We start from the raw sequence: 20133 nt of genomic DNA on the forward strand, positions 1-20133 counted from the left end.
AGGATGGAAAACATTGTTTAGAAATTTGACCCTGAATAACTTTTTTATAATTTTATTATCTTTATTTATTGGGTAGAAACAGCCAGAAATCAAGAGGGTAGGGAGAGATAGAGAAAGAGAGATACTTGCAAACCTGCTTCACCACTTGCAAAGCTTTCTGCCTGCAGGTGGAGACTGACCGGGGACTCGAACCCAGGTCCTTACACATTGTAATGTATGCTCAGTCAGGCACACTGCCACCTGGCCTCTGACCCTCAACAACTTAATGCTCCTCTTGAATTGATAATTTTCACAGTTCAACAACTGTCTGATGGTTTTATCTACAGATCGTACTCCCAACTGCTAGATTATTATTATCACAAGGTTTATTTTCATTTTAGAAATGAAACAATGCTCATTTTCCCCAGAATGGTTGAGGGAGTTCTCTTTAGGATTTCAAATTATTAAACACATGTATGAGTTACTTTAACCTGACACTGGGCATATTGTGAAAGGATTGTGAAAAAAAAAAAAAAACAGTGGAACCAGTGGAAATTTTCTCTATCATTCTTTTAGCCATTAATTTACTGTACAGGTATGCAAGGCCTTTTCAGTACAAGGCCCTAGGAACTTCCTTAAAGATTTCTTAATGGCTAGGTCTTCCTGATATGATTATTTAATTTATTATTTGAAAATAAAGTAATATGAGCCAAAGACTGCAAAATTCTAGGTTACCATGAAGGACAAAAGACTTGGAAGGCAGCAGAGACATGTTCTCCTGTCCCTGCTTTGCCTTCTGTCAGCAATCACCCATAACTATTTCCTTTCTTGTCTCATCAAGAAAGGATGGGGTGAAGGTCACTGAGAAGTCACTGCACCATCAGAGCATTTAAATTTACTTTCTGTCCCCCATCACTGAGATCTTCCCTTCAATCCTCACCACTCAATTCTAATCTCATAACCTTGTTATAGACCATCATCCTCTTACAACTTCCAAGTTTTAGATTCCACCAATACAATCATTTTTGCCCTGGCTTTAACCACGTCATTGTATTTTTTTTTCAAGTGCCCTAGAAAACGTCCTCATAGTCTAGACTGCAAAATGTTGCCCAATATTTTTCCACTTAAAAGAGCTAGTAGTTGGGGAGTAGGGCTGTAGTGCAGCGGGTTAAGCGCAGGTGGCGCAAAGCACAAGGACCGGCATAAGGATCCCGGTTCGAACCCCGGCTCCCCACCTGCAGGGGAGTCGCTTCACAGGCGGTGAAGCAGGTCTGCAGGTGTCTATCTTTATCTCCCCCTCTCTGTCTTCCCCTCCTCTCTCCGTTTCTCTCTGTCCTATCCGACGACGACAACAACAATAATAACTACAACAATAAAACAACAAGGGCAACAAAAGGGAATAAATAAATAATAAATAAAATATTAAAAAAAAGAGCTAGTAGCATCACTTATCCAACTCATCTACACAGATTCTGAGTTCTTTAGTAAGCCTATAGTATTTAATTGGCAGATGCTCAATTACAAGATATGCAAATTCCTTGTCATGGCTATAGTTCCAGAGGGGAATCTTTCTGGAGTGGGGGGAAGTCAAGAGTTATATCAAGAAAAAAAATTTTCACTTTGTTTAATTTTTTTAGTTATAAAAATTACTTTCTGAGGCTTAACATTGGTACACCTGATTAAGCGTACACATTACCATGTGCAAGGACCTGAGTTCAAGCCCCCACTCCCCATCTGCAAGGGAGATACTTTACAAACAGTGAAGCAAGTCTGCAGGTGTCTTTCTTCTTCTCTATCTTCCCCTCCTCCCTTCTCAATTTCTCTCCACCCTATCCAATAAAATAGAAAGAAAAAGTAAAGAAAAAAGGGAAAAAAGGAAACAAATGGATGTGGGAATTTGTAGTGCTATCACTGAGCCTCAGCAATAACCATGGTAAAAAAAAAATTATATATATCCTCCCAAGATACTATAATAAAATTCAGGCAAACAAAGAGAAAGCTCATTAATAGCTATTTAGGAGTTCAGGTGGTAGTGCAGTGGGTTAAGTACATGTAATAATAGTTATAGAGGTCCAAGCGGTAGCTCATTTGGTTGGGCACACACATTACCATGTGCAAGGACCCAGGTTCAAGGGCCTGGTCCCCAGCTGCTGGGAGAATGCTTCAAAGCAGTTAAGCAGTGCTTCCAGTCTCTCTCTCCCCACCCCATCACCTCCTTCCATCTCAGTCTGACTGTGTCTCTATCCAATAAAAATAAATAAATAAAACATTTAAAAAATAAAATAAAATAAGAGTTTCAGGACTATGTGGTATTCCAATTTAATGTTGAAAGTCTCAGGCACCATAATACCATATACTCTGCAGATAGCTTCACCAACCAGAGATTCAGCAGCCCTGCTAATAAGAAAATGGCTGGGCCCCAAATAAGAGCCAGAACTGATGCAGTTTACACATGCTATGGAGAGTTCAAAAAACCTCACTTCTATGATTTGTCTGCTGCCTTGCAAAGTAGAAGTAAAAAGAGCTGCAGAAACTCCTGCTGAATGTAGTAAGAAGGGAGCAACTTCCTGATTGCTGGGCTAGTGTGGTGGTGCCTCTTCCCTGGGCGCATACTCTTTGGGTTGGAGAGAACGTGACTGGAGCCAGCCTGGGCTACTACTCACTCAGCGACATGAGGGAGATGATTCATGAACAGAGCTCCTGGCAGTGAGTCAGTTCAATTTTTTATTGATCAGGGAGCCCAGGATTTTAAAGGTCAGACCTGGAAGTGGCAAGTCGGAAACGAAATGGATTGACAATGTTTGGAAAGGGGCGGAGAAAGGCAAAAGGGCTAGGAAAAATAGGAACTTCCTTAGCAACTGTTGTGAGGGTTTAAACTGGTAGGATTAATAATACCCTGTGTCGGGCTGAGCTTCATTGACGGGAGACAGACGACCTGGGACTCATGGCTGGGTTGTACGCAGTATCTCTTTATTCATGTAGGACGCAGCACAATCTATACCAAGCTAAGCTAAACTAAACTACAAACAATCTTGTCCTTATAAATATACTAGCCCAGTAGGGTGGGAACAGGATGCGACACAGAGAGGGTGGAGAGAAAAGTGACTGGTGAAAATCAGGGTATGACAAGGAGAGGGGGCAGAGCAGGTGAGAATTCTACCACTAAACCACCAGTGCCCTGGAGGGAAGGTGGTGCTTGTTAACAGAGGTTATGTAAATAGAATGAAGTGGTTATGTAAATAGAATAGTGTTAAGCAGGGGGGATTAAACTAATGAAACAGAAGGGGGTTTTAGAAGCATACCAACAATTCCCCCTTTCTTTTTAACTAATGGCCATAGTATCAGGATTGTGGGGTGAACAGAAACCTATTATCGTACAGGCATTTTCAAAAGAACTGGCATAAGACATGGAAAACAAAATAGGCGAGCAGCAATAACCAGTGTGATGCCAAGGGGAACATTTCTTGCCTCAAAGGGCAAGGCCTAGCAGGCAAAAGGGCATTTCTTGCCTCTGGGAACGCTTCATGCCTCTGGGGGCATCTCTTGCCTCTTGGGGCGTTTCCTGCCTCTGTGGGCATAACCTAATAAAGAGGGGGAGTTTTCTGCCTCTGGGACAGAGCCTGCAGGTGAGGGTACATGGTCTATAAAGTCTCAAGGCAATTGGCTGAAGTTAGTCTTTTTTTTTTTTTTTTTTAATTTTTTATTTAAGAAAGGATTAGTGAACAAAAGCTTAAGGTAGGAGGGGTACAACTCCACACAATTCCCACCACCCAATCCCCATAACCCACCCTCTCCCATGATAGCCTTCCCATTCTCTAGCCCTCTGGGAGAATGGACCCAGGGTCGTTGAGGGTTGCAGAAGGTAGAGGGTCTGGCTTCTGTAATTGCTTCCCCGCTGAACATGGGCGTTGACTGGTCGGTCCATGCTCCCAGTCTGCCTCTCTCTTTCCCTAGTAAGGTGTGTCTCTGGGGAAGCTGAGCTCCAGGACACATTGGTGGGGTCTTCAATCCAGGGAAGCCTAGCCAGCATCCTGGTGGCATCTGGAACCTGGTGATTGAAAAGAGAGTTAACATACAAAGCCAAACAATTTGTTGAGCAATCATGGATCCCAAGTTTGGAATAGTGGAGAGGAAGTGTTAGGGAGGTACTCACTGCAAACTCTAGTGTAATCCTGCTTTCAGGTATATATTTTGCAGTAGTTTATGGATACGTGTGCACATACGCTCTCTCTCACAGAAACTGGTGTATGTCTAGGTTATGGGACTTTGTTAGAAAGTGAACTACCTGAGATGAAATTAGAGTGTACTATAAAAGGAAAGGTCTCACCCGAGTAATGAAGCTGAAGGGTTGTCATTCCACACGTGAAGTCTCTGGATACACTCTGAGGTGAAGCATGTTGAGATGGCAATCGTTGCTTTGGTTAGGTTGTGATCGGCGGATGCAATATTATTTGGTATGGATTGGGAGATGCATACGGGAAAGTGAGCCCTATCCAAGGGTGCCAGGACTGGGGGAAGTAGGGGCTCTATAGTGAAGATGTGAGGTTCCTGCTGTCTTAGGGTTCAAAAAGACAATCAATAGTTAATATTATCATCACATTATTTGTTAATTGGGTTAACTTTGAAAAGTCCCTTTGTTATGGTTTGCTGTACAGTACCCAGTATCTTGTATATAGCTGTGCTATTGGAAGCTTCTAATCTACTTGGTCTAGGCTTTTGAGAGAGTCCGCATATCAAATACGTAGCCTATCTATTAAAAAGATTCAGTTTGTCTTTTGAGAACCTTTGAGACATACAATTGATTTCCCCCTCTCATATTAATTAACTACTGATTTATATGTCTACATTTTGCTAGGAGTGTACATAAACACCATTCCCATCACCAAAGGACCGTGACCCATCCCTCCCGCCCATTCCCACCCCCCACTGGCCCAGGAAGCTACATGTCTACCCCTCACCACTGGGTTTTTACTTTGGTGCCCTATGAAGTTAGTCTTTGAAAAACACAGCAGCGTGTACCAGTAAGTCCGATGGAGGTATCAGTCCAAAGCAGCTGACCACAGAAGAAAATGCCAAGGGATAAGACACTGCATGTCTGTCTCAATGGGGAATGTCGGCCACCAGAATTCTGCTTTTCTGTAGAGAGTGATCTTTGGAGTCTGTGAATCTGTTTCTTCAGGTCATGCCAGGTCACATCATTGGTTTCCGGGGGTGTGTTGTTGTCATTCCATCTTGTGGGCGATGTCAGAGAACAGGATCCAAATGGATTTCCAGGAATTCCATTTGAGTAGATGCTTTTTCATGTGAAGACTTGACAACTGAAATTCACTTACTTGTCAAACAAAACTTGTAGAAGATTAGAAGTTTACTGTAATTGATAACTCCATTATAATTGGAAGTCCTTTCTAGTATGATTTTAAGGTTGTTAAAACAGTTTAAACTCAATAAAATGTGGAAAGGTAAACAGAAGAATCACGGTAGAAGCCTCGGGCATGAGAATAATTAACATAATCATTGCACTATCTGCCCCACCCATAACTCATACAGTTTTCAGGATTAAACGTTTCAGATTTATGCCAAGACGTAAAAAAGAAATCAAAGGAGGGAAGAAACAATTTTTTGGATTGTTTCTGGATGTCTCTAGAAGTCATGGCTGCGTCCAGCATTTTTTTTTAAGTCAATGTCATACAAAAATTCAGTCATTCAAATCACTCTCTTACGAAACAGATCTCACCATGTAGCATTATGAGTCCCTGGAGGGCGTCCTAGTCCAAAAAGCTCTTCAAAATTCCATTTAGGGTGCTTCTGACTGTTCCTGCTGGATTGCTTCAGGCACCCATTTTTAAAAGTGTCTTCCCATCGAAGAAAGAATCTAATCAGGAGAGTAGAACTAACCACGTGTCTCCATTCTTGGGGACTGCCACAGTACTGGAGAATGCTCCTCAAATTAGAGTAGACCTTCTCCATGGGAAACATTCGAGAAGAAGTCCAGAAAGTCCCAGTGGAAATCCCCATGTATATCCCAAGGTCTACGATCACAGTCATAAAGAATCAAATTGTGGCCCAGAGCAAAATGTAGTCCTTTTCCTCAGGAAACATGGGAGAGGGAATCCAGAAAGTCCAAGGAGAAATCTCAGTGCATCTCCCAAGCTCTATGATTAGGGTCACAAGAAACCAAAGTTCCCAGTCAGGGAAACAAAGTGTGGCCCAGAGCAAAATGTTCCAGAGACAGAGTAACTGTCTCATGATGAAACAGTAGAGGCTTTGGCAAACCTCTTCATAAGTAGAAGAGAAGACCATAGTCATAGGTAGGCAAAGTCTTCACTTATCTGGGAGTTGCGCAGGTCCGGTCCCACGTTGTAGGTGCCATTATGTTGTTTTCGCCGGGCTGGCTTCACGGGCGGGTAACAGACGACCAGGGACTCATGGCTGAGCTGTACGCAGTATCTCTTTATTCATGCAGGATGCAGCACAATCTATACCAAGCTAAGCTAAACTAAACTACAAACAATCTTGTCCTTATAAATATACTAGCCCAGTAGGGTGGGAACAGGATGCGACGCAGAGAGGATGGAGAGAAAAGTGACTGGTGAAAATCAGGGTATGACAAGGAGAGGGGGCGGAGCAGGTAAGAATTCTACCACTAAACCACCAGTGCCCTGGAGGGAAGGTGGTGCTTGTTAACAGAGGTTATGTAAATAGAATGAAGTGGTTATGTAAATAGAATAGTGTTAAGCAGGGGGGATTAAACTAATGAAACAGAAGGGGTTTTTAGAAGCATACCAACAACCCTGCAGGCAGGGAGGTCTTGAGGGTAGAAAGAAGATAGATCAAAGGAATGGAATGGGTGGGGATCTTTCAGGCAAAACAATGATTATGTAGATAATAAGGGAGCAGGCCATAGTATCAGGAATGCAGGGTGCTTTGTGCAGCAGGAAGCCTGATAAGATGGGGAAAACCATTAGGGTTATTCCTGTCCCTCCTTGCTCAGCCTCTTGGTAGAGAGAGAGACTAACAGGGTAGATGCACTCCTCAGGTCAAACCCTGCCAGGCTCTACCACATCCTCACAATTTACCAACACCTGATTGTATGAAACAGAGAAAGAATGTTGAAAGAGAACAAAAATTCAAAACCTCACCATAGTCTGAGGCCTGGTGTCCCTCCTCAGCTGATGGAGTGGGCCTATCAGTCCAGGCAGCTCCTTCTAACCTGACTCTATTGGCTGAGGAATGCGCAGTAGCATTCAACTTTTCAATCATTAACTCTCTTTCCCAGCTATGGGAGGGAAAAACTCAGTTTTGAGAAAGAATTGCCTGTGAAAATATCCCTCCCTTCTCCTTATTAAAGATAAAGGGGGCTTGGGAAGAGCTGTTACAATCATGGCAGAAAGAACAGCTACCTTCCTGGGACTGGACTGTGCATGTGCATGTGCTCCTTAGCTCTTTCTTGGTGTCTATGGGACAGTTTTCCTCTGAATGTTCTACTTGTTTCTTTACCTATCTCTTTCTCTCTTTCTAGCCGGAGACCACCCCCCTCACCAACTCGTCCCACTATAATCCGCCCACTAGAATCATCCCTGTTAGACTAAACCGAATGTCTGGCCTGGCCACTAATCACCAATGAATCATGCAAGAGCAACATGTGTGATGGTCATGGCAGCACTGGGTGTGTCATGAGTGATGGCGTGTGTGGACACCAATAGGCAAGTAATCAGTCTCCCTCCCGCACACATCTCCCATCTCTGTGCTCATGGCATGGCAAGATTTTAGGGTTTGACTCTTGGAAACTGCTGAACCTTTGAGTTTTTTATGTAGAATTTGTTGAGCTAGGTTCACAGCCCGGTACCTTGGGGAATATTTGCCCACCCCAGAACCTATTTGACATGGTTTTGGACACATTTCCCAAGTTACGCAACAGGGATCTCATGAAATATAATTCTTGAGAGATAAGAAATGGTGAGTTCACACCTAAGCCATACATAGTGACTTTCCCACATTCTGTGTCTGTTAACAAATTATATTGTCTGTTAAGTAATGTTTCTGCCTGTGCCACAATTACCTCCATAGATCTGCTTTCCTTCCTCTTTATTTTGTAAGACTCCTATGAAGTAATTTTTTTTTATCAGGGTTCCTTAAAAGTACAACTTTTCCAGAAGGACAAGGCAGTTTACAAAGGAAAAGTTAATATGTTGCTTATTCTAGAGAGTTTCTCCTTCTAGTGTGTTTTGCTTCATACTGGACTCATATTCAACAGTCAAAAACTTGCTGTTCAGTAACTGGTCAATGATATTAGTTTCAGAATTCAAGAAAGAAGCAAAATATCATATCTCTAGAAAAGCCTGGAAAATATATACTTTCTTTATTCACTTATATATTCTCTTCCTCATAGGTTACAGTGAAGGCTGATGTGGAAAATACTTATTTTTCATACTGATATTATTTCTCTCTTTGCCAACTAATATGTAGTCCCCCTATATAAGAACTTGCCCTCCCTTTAAAAGAGCTTAGGTGTTCTTAATACATCTCAAGTTTTGCTTTGAGAAACCAAACTTAAAGAATGATTCCTAGATGGCGCAAAGCGCAAGGACTGGCATCAGGATCCCGGTTCGAGCCCCCGGCTCCCCACCTGCAGGGGAATCACTTCACAGGCGGTGAAGCAGGTCTGCAGGTGTCTCTCTTTCTCCCCTCCTCTCTGTCTTCCCCTCCTCTCTCCATTTCTCTCTGTCCTACCCAACAACAACGACATCAACAACAACAATAACTACAACAATTTAAAAAAGAAGAATGATGCCTAGAATGGAAAGAAAATTCAAGTGTTTAATAAGAGATATCCTGGGTCCAAGTAAAGCCCTACTTTCACAGTTGTACAACTTCATAGTCTCTCTCTCTCTCTCTCTCTCTCTCTCTCTGACTCACACTTGAAAATGGTATTAAAACATCCAGATCTAAAGCAAATGGGCAATTTATAACATTTTTATGAAATCTAAAAAAAAGCCATTTAGCCTGGGGGTTAATCGTTCATTCTTGAAGCTGAGTTTTGGACAACCTAGGACCAGATGATTAGCATGAAGGAAATGGCCAGAAGCCAACTGGAATTTGTCTGATAACTGTTCCCAGACAGCAGCCTCAAGTATTCACTGAATAGTGGGGTCCCATGACACTACTTCATATTTTGCAGAGGTAAATCAGGTTTCACCAACTGAACTGTCTACCTTTGAAAGCAGCAAACATGATTTGTATGTTAGTTTAACTTTAATTTCCTGTGTAGTTTAGACCCAAAGCAGACACTCATAAAGTATGGAGTAAAAGCTCTTAGTCATTATTAAAAAAAGAGAACTAACTAAGTTAAATGGCATTGTGTTGAGTTTGTTCTAGCGGGCAGAGCTAACTCACTCACTTATAATGGACAAATAAAATGAAATTATGAGATTTAGAAAAAGAACATTTAAATTCTAAGAGGGGAATTGTATAAAGAACACCATCCTAAATCTTCTCTTATCCTACTTTTTTCTTATTGGGAAAAATACTGGCTTTTTGAGAATGAAACAAGATACCTACTATATTTTAAAAATCAGCATCACAGCTAAATGGAAATGTGTTAACTAAACTTCCAAAGCAAAATGAATAATCTGCAGTGATATCTTTTCATAAAATCCCCTCTCTTTAGGATTTCCTCTGCTTCTTCCTTTGAGTTCTCTCAAATAGACAGCTAGCAGATTATATACTTCAGGGTTCAGCTTTGTGCTAAATGTGGTTTTGCATTTTGCTGTATTTCAAATTTTCCCTTCTGTTAAAGGAAAATGTTACAGAGAACTGCTAGTGTGTTCTTAGATCAGCACTAACCATGTCAAAGAAAACTGGAGATTTTTTTCCCAAGTTTCTTTCCACTGAATTTATGCAGTCATAAACAAGAGTGCTTGTCATCTTTGGCTTTTGCTCTCAGATTATAATTCCAGAGTTTCACTGTCCCGATTGTCTCACTTTGTGGGTACATTTCATTCAGTTTTTCTTCCAACTTAATTCTAATAGAAACCAGCCTCTCGGAATTTGAGCAGTCGTGCTGGATATGTTCAGCTTGTTGCACTCATACACTCTAGTAATTGTAATTAATCCCACTTCCCAAAGGGTTTGCATCTCACTAAAAAGAGATGGCCATGTGAATGGAATTGGAAGCTCTAGGACTTCTAAGAATATTCTAGGAATAGAGCTCACTGAGCTTTCTCAGCATCTTCCATAGCATTCTAATCTTTTGTGTAACTTAACAGATTTCTCTGATATTGTCTACACAATATATGTAGCCCCATCACATCTAGTATAATAGAATAAAATAGAATAAAGCATTCAGTGTTTTAGTATTTGGAAAAGTAACACGTATTTATATGACAGGTAAATATTTTATTGTCATATGCGAAATCTTGCATGCTTAGTGACTAATTCGAATAGTCATTTACTCAATTGTGGACACTATTATTATACTAGTATTGATTTAGAACAGATATGTTGCATTTATGGAAATCACCTACCAAGATTACTCTTCTGAATATTGCTTTTTAGCTGTGTTTTGTAACATAGAAGAGCAATAAGGTCTGTCTATGAACTCATTCAAATACAAACTTCTTGTATTCCGAACATAATGAAACCAGCTCCTGTGCTATAAATCTTCTGACTTAGAATTTAAAGTAGTTATATGGATTAATTTTATGACTTTCTAGTGTTGACTGTAGCCATAATGCTCAAATATGAAATGGGACCTAATACCAGTATTTGTTAAATGTTGTTTTTTTCTGTGTATAAATACATTTTTATGCATGTATATCTATATACACCATATCTACATAGTAAGTTCTTTTCTGTAAGTTACATGGGTTTTGTGTCCCTTTGAGTAGGAAAGTTGAAAAGAACTTGTTCAAATACCACAAGCATGAGTATGTGTGTTGTATAGATATGCTTATGTATGGGTGTGAATATTTATGTATACATGTGCTTTGTATCTGTGTGTATGAATATATATTGTTAAATTGTGCTAATATAATGTAACTTTGGAGGATCTGCTATAACACATGATAACAATGGTTTGTATCTAATAGCATACATAAAATACACTACATTTTCTCCAAACTGTTTTCTTTCTAAGAGGCTGAAAGCTCAGAATTACCAATGACAGTATGGCAGAAAAACATCCACAGGCATTGTACCCAAATCTGCTGCTATCTAAGAAGAGATTTTCATTGCAAGATTGCTAAGAAGTGTAACATCTGCAAACCTAGGTTGAAGTTACTGACTAGAATAAGAAACTACTCTTGACTTGCTGAATTGAATCTTAAAAATCTAAACTAGTTTGTTTACATTGTTGTGTGTGTCTCTTTGGTAGATGTCATAAAAGAGAATAGAAGGATAACAGCAAAATAATGAAAGTGGTAGGTTTTTCTAAGTAAATGTGCCACAATTTCCAGAGAGAAACCTAGTGAATTAACAAATACCCTGGAGCTAAGTTCTTCATCCACTGGTCAAGTGGACAATTTTCACTTGGCAAACAGTAAAATTTGAAATTGAAAGGAATCTCCTTAACACTGAAAACAAAACCTAAGTAGTAGCTCTCTGAATGGTAGAATTCAGTGGAATTAATCTGTGAGACACAAGCCTTGGGTTTTGTATCATCTCACCCAGAGGACTGCTAGCTGTGAGCTCAGAATGCAATGGGTAAAAAGCTGTGTAAGCTTAGAGAAGCGATTCTTCACTCACTAGCTCACTCAGTCTTTTCTCAAAAGCTTGAGTGTGTCTTCTAGATAATCTCGTCACCCTTTCTGGTTGGCATGTTTAAAATTAGGTGTTGGGAGTTGGGCAGTAGTGCAGCGGGTTAAGCGTAGGTGGCATAAAATTATGTGGTGCTTGATATTGTGAAACTTTTAAGAATATTTTGAGACATATGCAAATGCATTGCTGTTTGTATATACATGTAAAAATGTGTGTTAGAGAGAGCAGGGAAGAGTTCCGTGTCTGTCATAAGACCTCTTCAAGCTGTTACACTGGAGAGACCACTCGCCTGAGGTTTCATACGTGACTCAGATCAAAGGCATTGATTTCTTTTTAATGTTTACTCTTGCACTTCCTATATTTTTGTTCTCTGTGTAATGCTTTTAAAATTATGATACATTTACTTTGTCTAACCTCTGGCTGTCAATATGATAACAACTGTTCCTCCCAACTAGAAACTCTACTGTTAACTTGATTTCTGTTTCATTTCACATGTACAGCCTCACTTGATTGTCTCCTTTTCCTTTTCTGAATTGAATTCCACTTTTGCTCTTTTAAATGAAGAAATAGTATAAAAAAAAAAAAAACCTTGTCTTCTCTGTTGATACCTTAATTAATTTGAGCCAGAATACTTTCCACTGTCCTCTCGGCACTTTAGGACTTCTGAATGCCGGTAGATGGATGTACTCTGTGAATGCAATTTTGGAAGCAAACTCTTAAAAGCCTATGTCGTTCTTGAAAGTCACCTGTACCTATTGTGAAAATGTGAAACTGTATTTCTGAACCTGAAATAAATGCTAATGTTTGAAGGATTCCCCCTTCTTTATTCTTATATGTTTGAGTTATGTTGGCATATCAGAGAGGCCTGATGCTTCTAACTATTTGTAATTCTTATGTTCAAATTGGCCCAGAATGTTGCCAGTATGGAGTATTTTACTCATCTCCCTCTCTCTCTCTCTCTCTCTCTCTCTTTCTCTCCCTCTCTCTCTCTCTTTCTCAAAACATGGAATAAAAATTGGACTAGGAAGGTGGCTCTGTGGCATCATGTATATGCAGGGCCTTAGGTTAAATCCTTGTGCCAAAAAAAAGAGCTAAAAACCCAAATATTTTCAGCACACGTCCTCAAACACTTGGGCATTATGTATATAAAATAGAAAAATCTAGAAAAGAAATAGTAAAAACCCATAACTGCTGAGATCCACAAGAAAAGAGACCCTGAGCCACTGTCTAGGTCATTCTCAGAGGTCTGGATTAGAACACCAAACTAGCTCCCAGTGTTCCTTCAGCTGAATAGCTCTCCTCCCCACCCTGCTGTGATCATAAATGGTTCTGAAGCCCTTTAGAGACTCCAAACCAGTTTTTTCTGGTTGAGCAGTGATAAATCTCCTTAGGCTTGGCAGAAATTTAATTCTGCTTTCTTCCTGAAAGCACCAAGGACAGCCATTAACTGTGCCTCTGACTTGCAGGCCCCCTGCAGTTGAAAAGTTCAAGTTCTCCATCCTTTAACTTCTGAGCTGCCTCCTAGGTGAGGCCAACTGAAGTTAGACCAGGAAGCTTTACTCAGACACAGGGAATATTGACTGGAACTTTGGGGAAGGGAAAATCATTTTTTGAACCAGTGCTCAGAAATAGCCCAGTGAGTTTGGCTTCAGTCAGGTCTCATAGAAGACAAAAAAAAAGTTTGTATTTTTTATATTTATTTATTTATTCCCTTTTGTTGCTTTATTGTTGTAGTTGTTATTGTTATTGATGTCATTGTTGGATGGGGCAGAGAGAAATGGAGAGAGGAGGGGAAGACAGAGGGGGAGAGAAAGATAGACACCTGCAGACCCGCTTCACCCTGCAGGTGGGGAGCTGGGGGCTCAAACCCGGATCCATGCACTTTGTGTTACCTGTGCTTAATCCATTGCGCTACTGCCCGGCTCCCTGTATTTTTTGTTTGTTTGTTTGCTCGCTTCTTTTCTGTAGACTCCTTTGCTCGACTAACTGATATGTTACTAGAATAAGAGTAAGTAAGTAAGTTGTTGAATTCTTTGGGGAGAAGTCAAAAGGAAGTCCCACAGAGAGGATTCCAGACATAGTTCTAGGGCTTGCTATAATATTCTGGATTCTGTTAGGAAGAAAATTAAAGAGACTTCTGTTTGTAACCAATGCTGCTTTCCTATTCACAATGCCAAATCTTCTCTTGTAGTAAATTCTCCAGAGAGGCTGGTGACAGAAGAGAGTGCAGCTTTGGGCCCTATCACATGCAGGCCAGGCCAGGGACATGAGGGAGAACTAGCTCCCTCTATCTTGCCATGTGCACCATCTAAGCAAACCAGAGCTTAAATTGCACTAGAATTGAGACAGGGAAACATGACGTTATCCCAGGATCACCCTGGGCTAGCCTGACCAGGTTTCCCAGGCCCTCTCAGCAGTAAACTCTGATTTACTAGTTCTTTTCTCCAGGATCAACTTCTGAGCTACACTGTTAATACAAAGAGACAAAAGTACTACTTACTCTATATCTCTAGCAATTCCCTCTCACCTTTTGGAAAGTTTCTATTTATTGAATTCTTTGGAATTGATGGAATGTCACAGAATCAGAGTTGGGAAACAAATACTCCTATTAGAGAGGTGTTTGCCTTTGGTGCCAAGTCACAAAGCTCTGTCATCCTAGGGTGAAATAACTTGGAGTGGGCCCTAAGAGTAATTGATTGGTTTCCAGGGAATGGCTAAGCTCCCCAAGTGGGATTCTCTCATCTCCCTCATTTCTGCATGCTGCCTGTCTGGTTTGCATTTGACTCTTGTGGGATTAGTTTGCATGCTCCCATTTGGATTTGTTTTATGATTTAAACATTGCTTCCTTCCTCTACATTTGTGTTTTGCTTTCTGTTATTTTGTTTCGTTTTGTTTTCACTAGGCGACCCCCTCCTGCCGTCCCAGGACGACCACCATCCTAACCCCTCCTCATTCACCTCCTTCGTGTTCAACAACCTGTCTTTCATGGTATTTAAAGCATTTCATTTGCACTGTATGTTGTATGTACATAAAAAAACTTTTATTTTTGATTTATGTCTATAATAAAAACAAAGTTTATTCTATATTTTAAAAAATTGAAATGTGCTGTTTCTTTTTCTTAAGAAAGCCCAATTGAAGTAAAAGTATGTTTCAACTAAAAACAGGTAAGGCAAAAAAAAAAAGTGTAATTTGATCTCTTATGGAGCTTAAGTGGGAAAAAATTAATTTGGGGTCAGGGAGCTATCTCAGAACACGTTCTGAGGGCCTAGGTTCATCAAAGGTCAAAGCTCAACAGTGCTCTGGTCTCATAAACTTAGACTATCTTAAAAAAAAAAAGTTCTTTAAAGAATTATTTATTTCAGGGGGGTTGGTGGTAATGCACCTGGTTGAGTGCACATGTTACAGTGCACGAGGACCCAGGTTCGAGTCCCCAGTCCACACCTGCAGGGGAAAGCTTCATGAGTGGTGAAGCAGGACTACCAGTGTCTCTTTGTATCTCTCCCTCCCTATCTTCCTCGTCCCTCTTGATTTCTGGCTGTCTCTATCAAGTAAATAAAGATAGTTTTAAAAAGTTTTTTAAAAATTATTTATTTAATATAACCTAGAGACCATTTTACAGTGGAGGGAAAAAAAAAAACAGAGTGCCACTCTGGTGCACGGAGCACCAGGGATTGAACTGGCACCTCACACGTGCAAGTCCTGCACTTCACCAGTTGAAGCTGAGCTTTTCCCCATTGTGATTTAAGAAGTTATTGAGTTGTCAGAAAAGTCATGATGTATTTTCTGTGTTTTTCTATGCAGAAATGTATCAAGACTTTCCTGACAACCCAATATTTGGTAGAGAAGAAAAATCTGCTTTCAGCTGAAGAAGAGTACAGGATGAAGCAAAAATGCAGGCTATCTAGAAAAGGCTGAATCTTCCAACCTCCACCCAGGAATCCTATTGTTGGTCTGAAACAGAGAAGCCTCACATACTCTATTTGGCAAACTCAGGGGGAAACATCATGCAGAATAAAACTGCATAACACCAGAAGTGTTGGCAGAACTTCTCTCTTCTCACCTGTCTGCTCACAGTCCTTTTGAAGATGTTATCTCTTGTCTTCACCCTTCTTAAAAAATCATTTTATTGGGAGTCAGGTGGTAGTGCAGCGGGTTAAACACACATGGCACAAAGGGCAAGGACCAGACCAGCGTAAGGATCCCGGTTCGAGCCCCCGGCTCCCCACCTGCAGAGAAGTCACAAGAAGTGAAGCGCGTCTGTAGGTGCCTATCTTTCTCTCTCCCTCTCTGTCTTCCCCTCTTCATTTCTCTCTGCCCTATCTAACACCGACATCATCAATAACAACAACAATAATAACTATAACAACAAAAAAACAAGGGCAACAAAAGGGAAAATAAATAAATATTAAAAAATTCTTGAAAATCATTTTACTGGGGAAGTTAATGGTTTACAGTACAGTTGTTGTGGGGACCAGTGACTTGACCCCGGGTCCTTGAGCACTGTAGTGTGTGTACTTAACCACCTGGCGCTCTCTCTCCCTCTCCCTTTGTTCCTTCTTGATTCCTGACTGTCTCTATCCAACAAATAAATAGATAATTAAAATATATATTTTAAAAGTGTGTGTGTGTGTGTGTGTGTGTGTGTGTGTGTGTGTGTGTGCGCGTGTGCGCCCGCGCGTATTTCCTGGACTAATTTCTTCAGATAGAGAGGGACAAAAACACAGGGAGAGACCGTAGCACCAAAGTTGTCCCCCAATGGGGGAAAAAGCTCAAACCATGACAAAACCACGCTGTTTTGTCCAAGTGAGCTAGCTTGTCCTTCAGTCCAAAATTATAACTTCTCTATACCTTAACCTTCAAATGGTATATTCTGTACTGAAGTTTTAAATGCACACACACACACACTACATACAGAATGGAGTTTTTGAACTTAAACTCTTCTGATGAACAAGAAGAAAGGGAAACCCAAGTCATACCAGAATCAACTGATTCCCAAGCAACCTTACTCATCTCCTCCACATTCTGTGTACAAGATAAAAAGGTCCAAACTAGGAGTCGGCGGTAGTGCAGCAGATTAAGTACACGTGGCGCAAAGCACAAGGACCTGCATTAAGGATCCTGGTTCAAGCCCCTGGCTCCCCACCTGCAAGGGAGTCACTTCATAGGTGGTGAAGAAGGTCTGCAGGTGTCTAACTTTCTCTCCCCCTCTCTGTGTTCCTCTTCTCTCTCCATTTCTCTCTGTCCTATCTCACAATGACGACAGTAATAACTACAACAACAATAAAAAAAAACAGCAAGGGCAGCAGGGCAACAAAAGGGAAAATAAATATTTTTTAAAAAAAGGCCAAACTGTGGGCAAGAGCCATGAATAAAATTAATCACATTAAAACTTGCTATGAAAAAAAAAAAAGACTTGCTATGCATTTACTATCTGTAGTGTTTTCTGTGTATCACCCTCTACCTTCCCCTCTTTTCAGTTATCTGAGAGTTGAAAAAGCACAGCATTCTTCAACATTGGTCAAAATTCATGGTCACCAGAAGGAACCATTCATTAGACTGTTAATGAGTACAACATTATGGAAACATTCTTATCCCTTTATTTCCTGAATTCATAATTATATCTTAGTTACTAGAAGCATCAAGGGGAGTAACAAGATTTCTTTTTTAAAAAAAAATCACTTACAAAATAACTCCAAAAAATTTACAATATAGTAGTATGAAAGAAGATTGGGTTTGTTCTTCCAAAGAACAAACTCTTACTGACTTCAGAACTAAAGTTCTAGAACCAGACTCTCCACATGACCCAACAGGGGCTTGAATTCCAGAACACGGTGCTGATGCTGACTTCTGCCAGAGAAAGGCGCAGGAGAATTTGCCAGTCATATACCTAGCCTCTCATTTCAAAAGGAATGGTATAATTCAGGACTCCAAATCACACAAGTGTTGGTTTAAAAAAAAGGACATAGTGGTATTGAAGCTAAAGTCCTCTGTTTTTGGCTTTCAATTCAGAAGTTGCTCTGCAGCTAGAAAAGCCCAAGACCTCCAAGATGGAGAAAAAAGAACTAAAGGTAGGAAAAACAAAGCTCCTATTCCTTCCCTTAGCAGTTAACTGGTTAAGAAATGTCTGAGCCTTTGGAACCATATGTCCATTGAGGAGTGTTTGAGCAAATAACCTAGAAGGTAAAAGCCCTGAGGAGGTAAAATAATAATAATAATAATGCTTGCTATTACTGGTTTACAAATAAGATCACTCTATGGATTTGGAACAGGAACTGCTTCAAGTTTCTTTATTCTAAAGCTTGAAGAGAAAGAAAGAAAGAAAAAAGCCATACTTGCCATGTGAAAGGTCATACAAACTTTTCTAATTTAGTATTTGGTAGGATTAAAAAAAAACACCTCATTAAATGGATATTGGGTTCTTTACTCCAATTCTATATTTAGTCCAAATGAGATTTGGAAGTAAGCCTCCATAACTGTGCATCCATTTTATCATTTTCACTTTTTAAAAATATGTTTTATTCCCTTTTGTTGCCCTTGTTTTATTGTTGTATTTATTATTGTTGTTGTTATTGATGTCGTTGTTGTTGGATAGGACAGAGAGAAATGGAGAGAGGAGGGGAAGACAGAGAGGGGGAGAGAAAGACAGACACCTGCAGACCTGCTTCACCGCCTGTGAAGTGACTCCTCTGTGACTCCCCTGCAGGTGGGGAGCCAGGGGCTAGAACCGGGATCCTTATACTGGTCCTTGAGCTTTGAGCCATGTGCGCTTAACCCGCTGCACTACCACCCAACTCCCCATTTTCAATTTTGAAAACCATTTTTAAATTTTGTGATTAATGATGGCTTAACAAGGTTATAAGATTACAATATCTACATCACACCTACCACCAACGTTCTGTGCCACACCCTCCCAACAATAACCACCATTGTTCTCAATGAAGAATTAGCAACAGTTTGTTTATTTGGGGGGGGGGGTCTTTTTTTCTCAGATTTATGTTTCAGTCCTTTAGATTCCACATATGAATGAAACCTTATGGTAATAAAAAAAAAAACTTGTTTTAATATGTATAATCACATCCAGTTCCATTTATTTTTGTGTACCTATTTAAAAAACCCAGACCTCACTCAAAGTGCTAAGATGCTGAAAAAGAAAACAAACATCAAACATGCATGACCCATTGCAGTTCAAACAGGTTAACAAGACTTAAAAAGCTCCAGGGGTAGGGGTGGGGGGAGGTGGGCATGTTTTTACACCCCTGACTATCCCACATCCCAAGGGACTTCCCAGCTGCCTCACTCCCCTAATGCCCTCCTGTTCTTGTCTGACTTTAACTAAAAGTTACCTTTGAATGGCCATACTGTCAAAACATTAATCAAATTTGGAGGCAGACTTTTTCTATGAAACATGGACATAAACTGCTACTCACATTTTGTTTTCAATCCAATCAAATGTTATACTTATTTGCAGTCCTAGTTTACATCTTCACTGAACCTCAAACAACCTCACTGAGCAGGTGAAGAAAGACCTACAAGACCCCAGGAGGTAGAAAGTCATCCATAGTCCTTAACACAGTAAATCACTAAGGTGACTTCTGCCTCTCAGATATGTGTTTGAGGCGCCACATAACAGTACAGAAAAGTTGGTCTCTGGACTTTGCAGGGTTCCTTTTTCTCACCCGGCTTCATCTCCATAAACACATTTCAGAAGACAACAGAGACCAAGTTAGAGTCCAAGAGACCAAGATTATTCCTTTGGCTGGCAGCCATTTTATCTTTTAGAGGCAAAACATTGCCAGCTGCACTGTATATTCATAAAAAATTCCCCCGGGCCTACTAATCAGATTTGCCATTTAAAAACCCAAAGAGGCCTACAGTATCCTCACTGACCATCATTGCTCAAAAGAAAACAGAAGTAGCTCCTAGTCAGCTTTTCTGGACTAGAAAGATCACCTATTCTGTCATCTACAAAGCATCATAGTCAAGGGATTGGACAATTGGGCTTTTAGGGTACAAGACTGATTCTGGGATCATTTGAACTCATGTTTCTCAGGGTGGTCCTTTGCCCTTCAAAGACCTTCCATCTGGCATTTGGACATATATATATATATATATATCCCCTTTTGTTGCCCTTATTGTTTTTCATTGTTGTTGTAGTTATTGTTGTTGTTATTGATGTCTCTGTCGTCATTGGATAGGACAGAGAGAAATGGAGAGAGGAGGGGAAGACAGAGAGGGGGAGAGAAAGATAGACACCTGCAGACCTGCTTCATCACCTGTGAAGTGACTCCCCTGCAGGTGGGGAACTGGGGGCTCAAACCTTAAGACAGTCCTTGCGCTTTGTGCCATGTATGTTTAACCCGCTGCGCTACCGCCTGACTCCCTGGACCCTTTTTTAAAAAT

General features: G+C 40.5%; 2 protein-coding genes across 6 annotated transcripts in view; both read left to right on the forward strand.

Moving 5' to 3' along the window:
• DNM3 (dynamin 3) overlaps nt 1-15968 on the forward strand; it is a 392696-nt gene extending 376728 nt beyond the window's left edge. For 2 of the 5 annotated variants that reach the window (XM_007525190.3, XM_007525192.3), the window contains one exon: nt 7499-12546. In XM_007525190.3, the coding sequence (XP_007525252.1) occupies nt 7499-7568 (70 nt within the window). In that variant the 3' untranslated portion in view covers nt 7569-12546. Of the gene's footprint in view, nt 1-7498; nt 12547-14635; nt 14780-14856; nt 14898-15534 lie in introns of those variants that run through there. The other 3 variants (XR_009551586.1, XM_060197878.1, XM_060197876.1) reach the window with 3 other exon arrangements.
• Nucleotides 15969-17571: 1603 nt separating this feature from the next.
• C9H1orf105 (chromosome 9 C1orf105 homolog) overlaps nt 17572-20133 on the forward strand; it is a 29645-nt gene continuing 27083 nt past the window's right edge. Inside the window, exon 1 of the mRNA XM_060197885.1 lies at nt 17572-17801. Coding sequence (XP_060053868.1) covers nt 17781-17801 — 21 coding nt within the window. The 5' untranslated portion in view covers nt 17572-17780. The remainder of the gene's footprint in view (nt 17802-20133) is intronic.

Source organism: Erinaceus europaeus, chromosome 9 (assembly GCF_950295315.1).
Source record: "Erinaceus europaeus chromosome 9, mEriEur2.1, whole genome shotgun sequence".
Classification (NCBI taxonomy): domain Eukaryota; kingdom Metazoa; phylum Chordata; class Mammalia; order Eulipotyphla; family Erinaceidae; genus Erinaceus; species Erinaceus europaeus.